The following is a 16,640-nucleotide window of genomic DNA, read 5'->3' on the forward strand; positions in this document are numbered from 1 at the left end:
CCAAACTACTGAATCAGATTTCGAGTGGCACCAACAGAATATTGTTATGCCTTGACTGAGCATTCTATGTCTTTTGTTCTGAATTGCCTGCTGAAGTTTTCTCAACATGTCACAGTATCATACCACATTGGTGGTTTCATCTCTGGGAAGCAACTCAACAAGCAGAATGCCCTGTCTGTCCCAGACCACAGTACACATGATTTTTCGTGTTGAAAATGTTGTTTTGAATTTTTGTGCCTCCACTCCACTGGCTGTTGTTTTAATTCTGGAGTGACATGACAAACCCAAGTTTCATCATTGGTCACAATTCTGTTAAAGAATTCATCTCCCTTATCACTGTATTGGCTAAGAAATGTCGGTCACATTTCTGTTTAAGAATTCATCTCCCTTATCACTGTATTGGCTAAGAAATGTCACAGTACTCCCAAATTGCTTTGTTTTGGGATATCCATAAGCACTTTTGGAAACTGACAGAAACACAATTTGCAAAAATTTCAGTGATTTGTGACAGTTTCATACAAAATAGTTTTTGAAGTTGCTGGAAACTCACAAAGCATTCTTATTGCAAAATGTCAGTTTTCACCAATCATCTCATTCATTTTCTCAACAAACAATCATTGACAAGAGTAGGCTGCCCACTAGAATGAATGAAATGATACTTAGTTTACAGGCAAACTTCATATGTAACAATTTGTAGTTGTATGAAGTTGAATGAACACAGAATCTCAGACATAGGTAAAGCCAGTGGCAGACTTTGGTTTGTTGGTAAGATACCAGGAAATGCTGTGAATGTGAGAAAGATGTGTATAAATGTTTCTGTATGTAAAGGATTAAGAATGGGATGTGGGCAGAAAACATCAAACAAGTAAGAAAGGCATAATGTCAATTTTGTTATTAACTACCTAACATTTATGCAATTTTTTCAACACAAGTGCCAGAGACGTCAATGAGATGCTTTTCAGTGCCAAATTTGCACATGGTGGCCAAAATTATAACTAAATTTTTCCATCTTAAATTATTAATGCATTAGCATATCTACTGAGTTTTGATGCCATATGATGATTACAGCCCACACTGGACCTTCATGAGTAGCTGCACTTTAATTATATCCACCTGGTATATATTCTGAATAATATCAGTGAGAGGTGACAGCCTTATCTGAGGCTCTTCTTTATGGAAAAATGATCTGAAATCCCTGTGAATATCTTAATGCTACCCATATAAGTTTTCCATGGCATAAATATTTTTTGATAGCTACAGTCTTGCTCACAATACCCGCCAGGTTAGCCGAGAGTGCTAATGCACTGCTTCCTGGACTCGGGTAGGCGTGCCAGCCCCGGGTCAAATCCACTTGGTGAATTACCAACAAGGCCAGCCTGGATGTAGTTTTTAGGCAGTTTTCCACATCCTGCTAGGTGAATACTGTGCTGGGCCCCATGTCCTACCTCATCTACACGATTCACAGTCATTTGAAAGACGTTCACACTATTTCATAATTTACACCAGATACAGACAATTGGAGTACACCGATTCCATCCTGGCAGCAGGAAGGGCATACAGCCCACCCTTCAAACTAACCTTGCCACATCCAGTTGTCACCATGCCACCCCTTGACAACGGTGTTAGCAATAGATAACACTGTGTTGCTCACAATATAGCCCTTGATTCTTTTTCACTTTTTTCTATTGAATTCTAAGTATTGCTTTTTCATGTATTGAGGCCTATTTGCTGTGAGTTCTTTAAACATATTATCTGCACAGTATATCCCATCCTAAAACTTCATGTTGTCTGTGCCTCAGTTCTTACCCTCTAGGTGCAGGTTTCATTTCATACCATACTAGGTATAGTCACTGTAATGGGGAAACTTTGGCATCCCAAAATTGCCAAAAAATGTTTCAGTGGAAGGAGTGGATCCCAGGGTTTTTGTCATTGTTCATCATTTATTGCACCCAAAATGATTTATTCATGAAAGTTTTCAGAATTAAAACAACCAAAAAATTTATATGAAAATGTAAAGATTCTTTAAACCCAGACAAATTTTACAATTTCAAAACAACAATTCAACAATAAAAAGCTTTCAGATAGAAAATGCAATAATTTATTTTAAAGGAACATATAAATTTGTTTGGCTGTCCTTAACAGCAACCCCTTAGAAACCAAAGTAACACTTTATTTCAAATGACAATGTCAGCAAGTAACAAACAGCCAAATGAAGAACAATAATTCTAAGCCGCAAGGGGCGCAATCATGCTACTAATAATTCCCCCATGGAAGGGGAAAGATGGTGGCAATAGAGGACAAGAACTCAATCCATGCAAATGAGGGGATCACAATCCCCATTTATTAGAATAATTTTGAGCAACAGGTGATAATAGCTATCAGCAGGAGGAACAGACCCCCACACTCTTAGTGAATACAACGGGCAAAATTCTTCATGCCAACCAATATTTTTAGGAAGGCATTAACATATGAACCTTTTTTATTTTAGAAATAAATAAATAAAATAGTAAAAAATGTACCAGTCTCAATATCCAATCTGAAGGTATTCAAAATCAAAACACTTTTATTTAACATAGAATTTAGTGACCACTTGGAGAGGACAAGCTATTGAAACAAACACTCCAAAATTGTGTCAAAGATGCTGAGAGGTAGTACAAAACATATACAGCTTATCTTGCATATGAATTCTGTGCACCGAGCGAGGTGGCGCAGTGGTTAGACACTGGACTCGCATTCGGGAGGACGACGGTTCAATCCCGCGTCCGGCCATCCTGATTTAGGTTTTCCGTGATTTCCCTAAATCGCTCCAGACAAATGCCGGGATGGTTCCTTTCAAAGGGCACGGCCGACTTCCTTCCCCGTCCTTCCCTAATCCGATGAGACCGATGACCTCGCTGTCTGGTCTCCTTCCCCGAAACAACCAACCAACCAATTCTGTGCAAGAAGTTGCCTCTGATAACATCATCACACACAATAGTAGACACAGTTAATGCCTAACTAGTCTGACTACTTGACAGTCAGTAGAGGAACATACAGTGTACTGCTAGACTGCAGGTGTGCAAAAGAAGGATCACAAGCCTTAACCAGGCTCCAATACTCACACCTGTGTATAGCAGTACTAGATCCTCGAGCAGTTAAATTTAATGTAGACACCTGGAGTACAGAGCAAATATTAAATTACTGAGATACCAACAGCACACACACAAAATCAAATTAACGCAGCTAAGCTCAGGACATTGCAGTGAACCCCTAAGTGTAGTGACACAATTTTGACTGAGTGTACAAGATATAAATTACAGACACGTGGGGGGCTGCAGCCAAATCAAGTGAACAACTCAAGGAAATTTGAGTCTTGTTCTATTAAACTAGTTCACAAAATATTCAGTTATAAATCTGCCTTACAGTCATTGGTTATCTGTTGCAGAGGCGACATCAAAATTCTCCAGAAAATATCTGGTGGAAAAACAAGGCTGTCAAATATTACCTCTGCTCAGTACACGGTGCTGCCTTGAATAGATTAAATGCCAGTACGGAAAGAAGGTAAAACAGCAAATAGTCACAATGATCACAAATTTTCAAGATAATAATCTGGAGCAACTTTATTACATTCTCTGCCGGGGTTTTGATTACCTCTCATCATGCCCCAACATGAGAAATGTCCTGCACACTTCTTCCCACCCATCCCACAGTGGTCTTCTCCTGTCCACCAAACCTACACAATATACTCATCCATCTTTACACAACCCCTGCTCCCAATCTCGTACCTCATGGCTCATACCCCTGTAAATAGACCATGAGGCAAGACCTGTCCCATACATCCTCCCACAACCACCTACTTCAGTCTGGTCACCAACATCACCTATACCATCACAGGCAGGGTTACCTGTGAAACCAGTCATGTGGTCTACACCCTATTGCTGAACGTGCTGCCAAACATGATATCTTTCATTTCAGTGGCTGCTTCACAGCCTGTGGCATATGGATCCTTCCCACCAACACCACCTTTTCTGAATTGCACACATGCGAACTTTCCCTGCAATACATTCCATGTTCCCGTAACCCTCCTGGCCTCAACCTTTGTTAGTCACTGTCCTCATCGATCCAACCCCTTCCCTGTTCCCATTCCAGCACTACAGAGCCATCATTCCGCCACCACACCCAGTCTTTGTATTTCTCTCATTTTATTTCTCTCCTTTTTCGCTACTTCACCGTCCCCCCCCCCTCCCCCCCTCCCCCCTCCCAACTCCCCCTGCTCTCCGTCTAAACTGCAGTACTTCACTGTGCACCACCCTCACCATACTATCCCTCTCCCTTCCTGCCCCAGTCTCCTCCTTACCCCACCCAGTCGCCAGTCCCATCATGCATCTCCACTATATGGTGAGCAGCAATTTTCCTTCTCTTAATACTGATATTATGAAGACTGCATGATTAAATGTGCAAGTCATTGGAGGGTACAGAGGATGTGATTTTTAGTACACACAGATGCCACCCCTGGCAGCAGCAAAGACTCTAACCCAGCTGGGCATAGAATTTGTTTGTTTGTTTGTTTGTTTGTTTGCTCGATTGCTTGTTTGCCTGTTACTGCTTTAGAGTGCGAAACAGCTGAGGTCATAAGTTCCCATGTCATTTCATAAAATGATCAATTACTGAATGAATTTGAAGTTGATAATACTCAGAGCCTAATAGACTGGAGTACAAGGATAACTACAAATGATCACTTCCTCTTTGAGGAGATTGCTCAAAAGGTTGAAAGTTAAATTTCCTTTGCTGTATTACTATCGCAAACAAAAACTAAAATATGATCTACAACAGCTTGTGCTGTATCTGCTAAAACATCTGATAATTCAGATGGAAAATATACATCAAACATAAACAGTTATAAAATCAGCAGTGGGTCAGAAAATGGAGCATTGTCAACGGTTGGCTTCATAAATCAAGGAGTGGTGTGGGGTGTCCAGTTAACAAATTATGGTGACTGAAATGACAGTTCTCAGTATGCAGCCTACCTAAAAGTATCTCCTCGTGGCAAGAGGGACAAGAGGAATACATTTGAGCTACTTGGAAGTGTTTAATTTCCTGGAGTTTGTTCTCATATAGAAAAGACCAGTGTTCATGCAAGTGTGACACAGTGTTCCTACATGTAGCAAAATGGCTCTGAGCACTACGGGACTTAACATCTTAGGTCATCAGTCCCCTAAAACTTAGAACTACTTAAACCTAACTAACCTAAGGACATCACAAACATCCATGCCCAAGGCAGGATTTGAAACTGCGACCGTAGTGGTCGCGCAGTTCCAGACGGAAGCACCTAGAACCACTTGGCCACACCGGCCGGCCTACATGTAGTAATGCAGAGATTATTTGAAGGGACAGAATAGCTAAAAGACCTTGGCAGTCAGACTGCAGCCTTAGCAACAGCATTGGTAACTTCATTCCCGACGCTTAGACAGGACCAGGGACCCACACGAACATCACATTGTCTCCATCATCAGTAAGCAAGTGATGACATTCTTCAATTCATTATACTAAGGAGTGGTATGTGTATAGCACACATAGGGTCTGGAGGAACCAAAGTGAATCAGGACATAATACACAATTGAGATTCCTGTGTTGTGGGATGTACTGCATGGCCTGATAGAGGGCGGAAAGCTCTGCAGGAAGAATCAAGCACTGTTATAGAAGCTGGTATCTGAAATGTTTGTTGCCAATGACAAAGGTGCACCTGGCACCACAATCTGTCTTAAGAGCCATGGGCGTAGATATGGGTATTTCATTCTGTGTAGCTTCAACTCTGTGCAAGAGTTAGTCAATTGCAGTGGCTACTGAGTGGTGACATGGCATTCTCTCAGCAACTCATGACCAGATGTTTTCAGTGGATGGGGAATCTGGAGAAGGTGCCACTCAGGGCAGCAGAGGACCTCATGCCTCATGGGCAATGTGCAGTCTAGTGTTTTCTTATTAAAATGTAATGCCACACAGACTTCACAGAGAAGGCACAGCCACAGGTCTTAACATGTGCTGTACCAAGCTGTACAAAACTGAGGAAAGAGTTTCAGTGACAACAAACTGAGTTCCATGTCTTATTGGTACACGAAAGGAAACATCCTGGAAGATTAAACCTGTGTGCCGGACTGAGATTTGAACTTGGGACCTTTGCCTTTTGCGGGCAAGGCTCTACTGAGGGGAGGTTCTGTGAAGTTTGGAAGGTAGGAGATGAGGTACTAGTGGAATTAAAGCTGTCAGGATGGAGCATGAGTCATGCTCAGGTAGCTCAGTTGGTAGAGCACTTGCCCACGAAAGGCAAAGGTCCTGAGTTCGAATCTCAGTCTGGCACACAGTTTTAATCTGCCAGGAAGTTTGATTTCAGCACACACTCCACTGTAGAGTGAAAATTTCATTCTAGAAAGGAAACAGTTCATTCATGCATGCTCCACTGGATGGCATTTCCAGTTTACCATCTGTACTGGTGCACATGCATGGACACTGGAACATTGCTGTACACCTACCAATACTGTGCTCCATTCTGTGCAGTTCTGCCTGGTCTGTGCCATTCTGCACAGGTCTTCACCATGTGTCTGTGCGTGATACTGCAGATGCAGTGCATCTCGTGTGGATGTGGCTTAAGGACTGCTGTCCAAATGGTGACTATGTGAACCAGAAGTGATCATGTTTTGTTCCTAGTGTAGCCCATATTGTTATGCCAGGTGCTGGACCAGTGTTATGGTGAAGAATGCAATCTGGCAACATTCATTCTCTTTGGACCATTGACACACAGATATGTCTACCACAATATTGTAATGCTATGCACAGAACTGAGAAATAGCTACAAAGATGATTTACCACTGGCGAGTGCCTCTTTCTGCTGCTGCCACAAGGAAAGCCGTGCCAATGGTCACTGACCAACAGCCTGTAGAACTCCAGATGCCATCGCACTGTCTGTGTGGATAGTTGCTTTGCTGCATGTAAGAGGTATGAGATGTGGCTGTGAGGATGTAAGTTGCAATGGAAAAACTATTAAAGAAGTAGATACATCCATGTGTCAAGGATGTAACTTAACCAAGAATGGAAAAATCTAGGATAAAATTTTGGAGAGAAGAGAAAATTGTTCAAAATTTTGTTAGTGTATGTTGGACATAATTAGAAATTGGAAAAACCCTGCCAAAGCAAAGTTCATGATATACGAGTCATATTTTCTGCCAATTTTGACCTATGGATCAGAACATTGCACTTAGACAAAGAAAGATCTGAGCACAATACAAGCAACAGAGGTGTCGTTTCTATGAGGGATCTCATGTAACATGAGAAGGGACAGGCTAAGGAATGAAACAATACAAAACACACATTAGATTGAGCCTCTAAAAGAAACTGTGGAGATAAATAGGCTTAACTGGTTTGGAACATTAAAAGAATGGGACCAGAAAGACTTCCAAGAAGAGACCTTAGAATGAACATAATCTGGATGAAGACCTGGTCCCATAAACTGGCTTATGGTGTTATGTCTTCTAAAAAAATAATGTAACTATTTATTTAGAGGAAACACTCTCCTAGTAAATTTGTTTGTCCTTTGATTTATCATGATTTGTTACTGATTTTTAGTGAAGTTAGTTTTTACGTTTAGCTTTCAAAAAATTGCAAAAGAGATATAATAAGCAAAATAATGAATTTTGTAGGTTGCCAATTATGTAATATATCTGGTTTTATCAAGTGCCAGGCTCCCTACAAATTACTGTAAAAATTATTACTATCACAGAAAATAGACAAATTTTAATAAAATTATTTCACTGGATTCCTTCAATTAATCTCACTGAATATTTTTACATAATTTCTTCCACTCCGGCTATCAGACATTGTGCTGTGAAAAATATTTTTAAATGTACCGCCTAATGGCGGCTAATTGTTAACAGTCAGAGATCACTGTTACTCACTCCACAGCAGCTGGAAACATGCTAAATAATTTTCATTAAATATTCTTTTCATAAGATAAATGTGGCATAGGTTCTTGCAATAACACACGGAGATCACTTTATACTAATATATTCTTACTAGGACACAGTTTACACCATTAAATATTTGCAATTACATTATGACAGAAACAAATGCTAGCGCAGCACAATAGTTTGCGTACCTTATTCCAGCTAACACCAGAACGAACAGAAAAAAAAACAGACTAGACAGAAGAATGAGCATTGCATTGTGTTTTATACTCTTACAAAGATAATAATACTTCTTTTAATTACTTACACATTATAATCTCATACAATAAAAATAATGTCTTTTCTGCATCTATCGATCTATATTGTATATTTTTACAGTTAGTGTTATTACCTTTCGCAGATAAATCGATGTTTGCAGTTCATTTTGAGTCACATACAGCCATTTTTATTTATGTTTCACCTCAATAATGGTGAATATTGCAAAAGGGACACTACAATGGCCAGAAGAGCAATGTGCTGATCACATGCTCCTCCATATCCACATCCAGTGATGCCTGTGGGCTGAGAATGACACAGCAGTTTCATTGCACCATTGGGCCTTCCAAGGCCTGTTCAGATGGAGTTTAGAGTGGATGAAGATCACTGGAAGACCACGAAGGAGATAGAGAGACCAGGTGAAGGATGTCACTTACATGAGGCAATTGAGATCTTGCAGGGTGTCAAATATGATTCCCCTTGACCTATCAGGTTCCTAGCAATGCAAGCAGCAATATCCCAGAACAATAAAACACAGTCTCAATGGGTCACAATCCTGCTACCATAGAATTCTGATATGTCATGCTGGTGGACATTTCTCCTTCTTACATGAGACATAGCACAATCTTCTCACAAACCAACAGTATTCAAATGTGGTTTTTGAATGAGAAACCTGCTCTATAATCTTTCCTGATGTATAGAATGTAGAGCCGGCTGCTTTGGCTGAGCGGTTCTATGCGCTTCAGTCCCGAACTGCGCTGCTGCTACGGTTGCAGGTTCGAATCCTGCCTTGGGCATGATGTGTGTGATGTCCTTAGATTAGTTAGGTTTAAGAAGTTCTAAGTCTAGGGGACTGACAACCTCAGATTTTAAGTCCCGTAGTGCTTAGAGCCATTTGAACCATTTTTAGAATGTAGATGTCATTAGCCATATTTACTTTGTGTGAGTGGCCTAAAATGAGGTCATCTTTTTCAGTTCCCTGCATGTAATATATTTTATCCAAATCTGTCATTTGCTGCATGCCGTCTTCATGGTACTACAACTTTAATGGCCACCAGCATATTCCCCCTACCAGTATCACCTCATAAAGGTTACTCATTGAGCAATTATACTCAAGTATCATTCAAAACAGGGTGGATGGTTGACTACCATGCATAAGGATTCTTCTTCCATTGAATTGTTGACTACCCTGTCTCAGGATTCTTCTTCTCGGTGGGTTAAAGTCAAGCATTTGTTTCATCTACAATTGGTGGATTTGTACGCACATCCCTGATATTTACTAAATTTTGCTGCTTCCAGTGATTGTTCAGCAGTTGTGTAGTCAAATTCTTGTTCACTGGAGCTCTTTCACTTGTGTTTGCCCTAGAGTAAGCCACATTTATTTTATTTTTTATTTCCTTAGCAGGTGTAGTAAGATTGACAGAAAGTCCCACTTTAATTTCCTTTTACAAGCAGATGAACTACTCTGCTGGTGAAGAATGAAGACAATCTATGAAGGGGAATACATTTATTAAGTAATTTGTGAAGACTACCACTTGACAATTCCAGAAGAGACGATTTCAGTGGCTTTTAAATGAAAATATCTTCTATGGACAAAAATTGTGATTAATGATACAGTAGTAGAGAAAGTCAAACATTTTAACTATTTTGGTAGTGGCCCCACATATAACATATAACTACATATATACTGAAGATATAAAGAAAAAATATGTGGAATTATAAACAGATGTTTAAAAAGTAAACTGAGGAAGGAAAAAAGATTCAGTTGTGTAAGACAATTGCAGTTCTGAAGCTTGTTTAGAGAAGTGAATCATGGGTTATAAATAGATGTCAAGAAAGTTGCATACAAGAAATAGAGGTAAGATTTCTAAAAGCATTAAAGAGATGCACAAGAGCTGACAGATTTTGAAATTTTGAAATTAGGGAAGAGCTATATATATTTAATATACTCAGTAAAGTACTAGAAAATAGGAGAAACTGGAACAGACATCTCAAAAAAAAATGAATGGAGAAATATTCTCTCTTCAGGTAAGAAGATTTATGTTAGTTGGTAAAATAAGTCAAGGAAGATAATAGTAGTGATAGGTAAAATGGAAAAAGCCTAATACTTGGAAGTGAAGATGATGTTTTCCTTTATATACCATGTCAGTCCAAAAAGTTTCAAGACTGGATTAATAAAAAACAGAGAAAAGTTAAGATGGTAGTTTTAATGTTTCAGGTGTTCCATATAGCCTCCTCCCACTTGAGTACAATGCACAGAACATTCATACAGCCATATGTAACTGTCAGAAAAGTCCTTTTTTGGGATATTGTTCAACTCACACATCACACTGGCTCAAATATCAGTTATGTTTTCAAAGTGTTTACCCTTCATGTCAGTATCTGCACTTTGTCATTTTGCAGTTGGTCCGTAGTGATAACAGCAAGTCTCATCATCCTGATGATATTTCCAGCAAAAGAATGTGCATTTCAGTCAAGTCACAACAGGCGTCCATGTATGACCATTTTTGTTTGGGAGCTGAAGTGTGCAAGACAAACTTTGCAGACACTTCTCTCTTCTTGAAAATATGATATTGTAGTGGCAAGTGTTGTTCAGAAGTATAACGCAAAGTTCTTTTGGACACACATGCATGTCTGAAGGAATAGGCACTGCCGTTATGAAGTACATGAAATGTATTTGCAGTTGCAAATATGGATAACCGCCAGCTATATAATGGGAGGACGACAATGAAAATTTGTGCCGGACTAGGACTCAAACCTGGATTTCCCGCTTACCTTTAGGCTACCCGAGAACAGTTCATGGCCAGACTGAAAGTTTCGTATGTCGTCAACCATATGTCTACAACCTGAACTCGTACATCAATTATTCCTGTGCAGAAAAAGCATTTTAACTGAAAGTTGCTTGCCAGTGTTGGGCAATACATACAATATTGCAATGCCTGCATTGTTCAGAAGTATGATGCAACATTCATTTGGACGTGCATGTCTTCCCTGTACTGGAATATACATAATGGATGTGTGAGTGTACGTTGTAGACACATGGTTGATGACATAAGGAAGTTTTGGTCTGGCTGTGAAGCAAGCATGCTTGCATAGGCTAATATTATGGAAACCACTTGTGATAAGTGGGAAATCTGGGTTCGAGTCTTGATCTGGGACATATTTTTGTTCTCATCATTCCATTATAAAGCTGATGGTTGTCATTATTTGCAGCTATGAATACATTTCATGCATTCTTGAGAATGTCTTGGACACTTGACTTAAAGATATTTCTCCACTGCAATTTGTGACACAATGGGATTTCATGCTATGCCTGCAGACTGACTGTGTAATGCTACCTGATCACAAGTGACTAGTTGAATGCTCATCTGTTTTTACAGTTGTTAGTTTAAGCTGCCATCATAGTTACCATAGTGACATTGTTTGCATGCCATAATAAAATCATTCTCAGAACTTTTTGGATGAGCTGTGAATATTGTGTGTAACTAAAAACAGCATTCTCTGCAAAATGCAAGTGCTGATGTTGAATCTAATAACCAAATTTTGTTTTAGTCTGTTGCAAAAATTTCACTATAATATTCATTCTGAACCATTTCTATATTTCTTTCCTATTTGCGCAATGTGTTACACAAAAACTGGCATCTTCTGCTTTTTGTCTTAGGACTGTAAGCTATTTATTTTAGTAGTAAACTTTGTGCCAAAATCTATTAAAAGCATCCTGAATAATGTTTACCAACTTACTGTGAGAATTTGTGTCCCTGTGTTAGGTCAGCCAACAGCTGCTGGACCTCGTGTGGCCCAATCTCAGGGTACTAGCACGATCTTCACCAAAAGACAAATACACACTGGTTAAAGGTATGATTGAGAGCAAGCTATTTCCAAACAGGGAAATAGTTGCTGTCACCGGAGATGGAACCAATGATGGTCCAGCTCTGAAGATTGCTGATGTCGGGTTTGCTATGGTAGGTCAGGTGGATATTGTTTGCTGTTTTGCATTAAGTGTAGTCTGTTGATGTAAGAAAACATTTATTTTATTTAATAATTATTGTACAATTCCAAATAAATATATTTTATTACTTTGTATGTTTGTTTACGCCTTGTTGCAAATGTCTTTGGCCCGAATTCTCTCTCTGTCTCATCTTTTTTATTTATTTTTTATTTTACTGTTGCATATACTTATGCTATACTTTGTTAAAATTGCATCCATGTAAATAAATCAATCATTATTGTACATCCAAGTTATATTTTCTGCACTAGCTCTCAAGAGGTTATAGAGCTAGACACATTCTGGCCAATGTGCTGGCTGGGGCAGAGGAGTGCTAACTCACCAGACTTATTTTTGAAGAGCTGGGATTCAAGTCATGGTGCAGGCTTCCAAACTCAGTTTCAGCAAGGTTTCCCCAAGTTTTTTAAGGCAAATTATGGGATGGTTCCTTGAGAAAGGCCAAGACATATTTCCTTCCCTATCATATTCAATCTAAGCTTTTGTTCCAGCTCTAATGACCTCATTGCTCAGGATGTTAAACCCTTTATCTTCCATCTTAGATTCAAAATACTCAGAGAATTTTAGAAATGAATAAGATTTTCATTTTTTGTGGTAAGTTGTGCACACAGATTTATTTGACAAGTCTGATAAACTTCAGCATTCAATTGGGACATCTAATGGAAATATATGGAAGCACAAAGCTCATATTTGTTTGACAGATGTACCAGGAGCACATCATGTTATCAAAGGTATATTCAATTGCATAAAAAAAATACAAGCCTGAACAAAAGGAGGCACTACATATAATGTCATTTAGGAAATACTATATTAATGGTTTTTAAGTTATTACCAGCTACATGCAACTGAACAAAGAAAAAGAATATTGACTTTATTCAGTTGCCTGCAGATGGTCTTAACCCAAAAATCATTAATATGAGAGTTGGAACTTTAATAGTGGCAACTATTTATTTACAGCTCGTACAAAATAGATACATGTTTTTAAGTTTTACTGACCTTCAAAGTAGTCACCAGCATTGTATATAACGCATTGCCAGAGATGTGGAAGTCGTAGGATACTCTAAGCAGTGCCAGTTGTGTGGACAGTTCGAGCAGCGCACTCTATTGCCCGACAAATTTGTAGCAGATCTGAAGCGAATGCCATGAAGTGTTTCCTTAAGTTTAGAAACTGAGTTGAACTCATGAGGACTTAAGTCAGGGGAGTGCAGTAGGTGGTATAGCACTTAGCAGCCCCATCAGTCAAACAAATCAGTTACAGCTAGCACTGTACGTGCTTGAGCATTGTCCTTCAAAATGATGGTCAGGTCCTGCAGAAAGTATCACCACTTCTGTCTCTATTCTGTTCATTTTTGGAACACAACCTACAACCAGCTAAGAGACAGAAGTGATGACACTTTCTGCAGGACCTGACCATCATTTTGAAGGACAATGCTCAAGCACGTACAGTGCAAGCTGTTACTGATTTGTTTGATTGACGGGGCTGCTAAGTGCTATACCACCTACTGCACTCCTCTGGCTTAAGCCCTCCTATGAAAACACTTCATGGCATTTGCTTCAGATCTGCTACAAATTTGTCGGGCAATAGAGTGCGCTGCTCGAACTGCCCACACAACTGGCACTGCTAAGAGTATCCTACAACTTCCACATCTCTGGCAATGCGTTATATACAATGCTGGTGACTAATTTGAAGGTCAGTAAAACTTTGAAACATGTATCTATTTTGTACTAGCTCTAAATAAATAGTTGCCATTATTAAAATTCCAACCCCCGTATAATGTTTATAACACTGAAGATTGGCAGATAGACAAGATTAAAGTTGTCATATGGGAAATGTTTCTCAAAACTTATTGTAACACTTTAACAGATTCGGTAAGGAGTATGTCAAAAAACTTCAAATAAGTTAATGCAACTTGCTCACTGAAGTCATGTGGATAAACAATACTGTAATTTGTTGTGCCTCAAATTTCTCTTCTCCCCAATTCTATTCAGTACCTCCTCATTAGTTATGTGATCTAACCATCTGATCTTCAGCATTCTTCTCTAGCACCACATTTCAAAAGCTTCTGTTCTCTGCTTGTCTAAACTGTTTATCATCCATATTTCAGTCCCATACATGGCTACACTCCATACAAATATTTTCAGAAAAGTTAAGAAGTTTCCTCTCGTCAGAAATTATTTCCTTGCCATTGCCAGTCTACATTTTATATCCTCTCTACTTTGACCATCATCAGTTATTTTGCTCCCCAAATAGCAAAACTCATCTACTACTTTAAGTGTCTCATTTCCTAATCTAATTCCCTCAGCATCACCTGACTTACACAGATTGAATAACTTATACAGATTGAAAAACATCGGGAATAGACCACAACCCTGTCTCACTCCCTTCTCAACACTGCTTCTCTTTCATGCCCCTTGACTCTTGTAACTGCCATCTGGTTTCTGTACAAATTGTAAATAGACTTTCGTTCACTGTATTTTACCCCTGCCACCTTTAGAACTTGAAAGAGAGTAGTCCAGCCAACATTGTCAAAAGCTTTCTCTAAGTCTACAAATGCTAGAAATGTAGTTTTGCCTTTCCTTAATCTTTCTTCTAAGAGAAGTCGTAGGGTCAGTATTGCCTAGCGTGTTCCAACATTTCTACAGAATCCAAACTGATCTTCCCCAAGGTCGGCTTCCACCATTTTTTCCATTTGTCTGTAAAGAATTCACTATAGTATTTTGCAGCCGTGACTTATTAAACTGATAGTTCGATAATTTTCACATCTGTCAACACGTGCTTTCTTTGGGATTGGAATTATTATATTATTCTTCAAGTCTGAGGGTGTTTCACCTGTCTCATACATCTTGCTCACTAGATGGTAGAGTTTTGTCAGGACTGGCTCTCCCAAGGCTGTCAGTAGTTCTAATGGAATGTTGTCTACTCCCAGGGCCTTGTTTCGATTCAGGTCTTTCAGTGCTCTTTCAAATTCTTCATGCAGTATCACATCTCCCATTTCATCGTCATTTTCATCCTCTTCAAATTTCCATAATATTGCCCTCAAGTACATCTCCCTTATATAAAACCTCTATATACTCCTTCCACCTTTCTGCTTTCCCGTCTTTGCTTACAACTGGTTTTCCATCTGAGTTCTTGATATTCATATAGGTGGTTCTCTTTTCTCCAAAGGTCTCTCTAATTTTCATGTAGGCAGTATATATCCATAGGTAAACCATGAAAGTCTGTGGCATTATGCCACACACAGACAGACCCAGCCTGCAGGCAAAATCAGTGAGATTAGATCTGATAGACATTGCCTGCACATTAGTGGGAAACTCTGAGCTCCAGATCAGCAGCAGGCCCGTTCCGTTAGAGACACTCACAGAAACGGCCTGCAGTTTCAGCCCGTCATGGAAGTCCACTCGTATGGTCAGCTATTCATGTGTCACATACACAATGTTGATGAAATGAGACTACAGTGATCACTCACACAACAGATAACTTGCACAAATACTCTGAGAACCAATACTAATGAAGATAAGTAGCAACTCACCATAATTAAGTTTTTGGCCATAGCCTTTGTCAGAAAATGAGAGTGCACACACATTCACACAATCACTCAGACACAACTTGTGCACATATGACCATTGTCTCCAACTGCTGCATCAACAAACTCTGAGAATCAGATCCAAACAAACCACTCCTCACCCCCCCCCCCCCACCCCCCACCCCACCCCCACCCCCCGCGCCTGCCTTTGATCAACAGCTGCTAGGTTAGCAGCAAGCACTAGTGGCAGCACTGACTGCAAGCTGAGGGGAGTGGTGGGAAGGGGAGAAGCAGTAAGAATGAGAGAGTAGGGAAGCGGCACGTGTACTCAGCTGCTCCCTGCCAGTGACAAAACGTGACATCTCAGTAAACAAACAATTTCACACTACTGAAACAAAAACGAGATTTTTCTAGTGTTTTTTTTTTTTCAAATTTCCCTGATACATTTGAAATTCCCTGATTTCTAGAACTTGTGGCAACCCTGAATTTTCTGTGGCACATACTGTTACATATCGCTGAGCTGTTATTAGTAACAAATACTGGCAGGCATATCTGCTGAACTGTGTTGGTGCATCTATGTCTATGTCTACATCTGTACTCTGCAAGCCAGCATACATTGTGTTTTGAAGGGTACTTTGTGACACCTGTCACCTCCTCATTTTCCTGTTCTAGTCATGACTTTGTCTCTCTAATGACAATTGCTGGTAAGCCTCTTTGTGAGCTCAAATCTCTCTAATTTTATCTTCATTATCCTCTTGCAAGATACACACAGGGGGAAGCAGTATATTGCTTGACTTTTCTAGGAATGTATACAATCAGAACTTCAACAGTAGACCACAGTGCGATGCAAACACCTTTCACGCAACTGTCTCAGCTTCTCCTTGATGCTGATGAACCTGTAATGAAATGAGCTCTGCTCCCTTT

General features: G+C 39.6%; 1 protein-coding gene across 1 annotated transcript in view; it reads left to right on the forward strand.

The window, feature by feature from the left end:
• Positions 1–16,640, forward strand: part of LOC124719793 (plasma membrane calcium-transporting ATPase 2-like) — a 570,459-nt gene that overhangs the window by 427,219 nt on the left and 126,600 nt on the right. Inside the window, exon 14 of the mRNA XM_047244989.1 lies at positions 11,957–12,151. Within this exon, the coding sequence (XP_047100945.1) occupies positions 11,957–12,151 (195 nt within the window). The remainder of the gene's footprint in view (positions 1–11,956; positions 12,152–16,640) is intronic.

The sequence above is a fragment of the Schistocerca piceifrons genome, chromosome 11 (assembly GCF_021461385.2).
Source record: "Schistocerca piceifrons isolate TAMUIC-IGC-003096 chromosome 11, iqSchPice1.1, whole genome shotgun sequence".
Lineage (NCBI taxonomy): Eukaryota > Metazoa > Arthropoda > Insecta > Orthoptera > Acrididae > Schistocerca > Schistocerca piceifrons.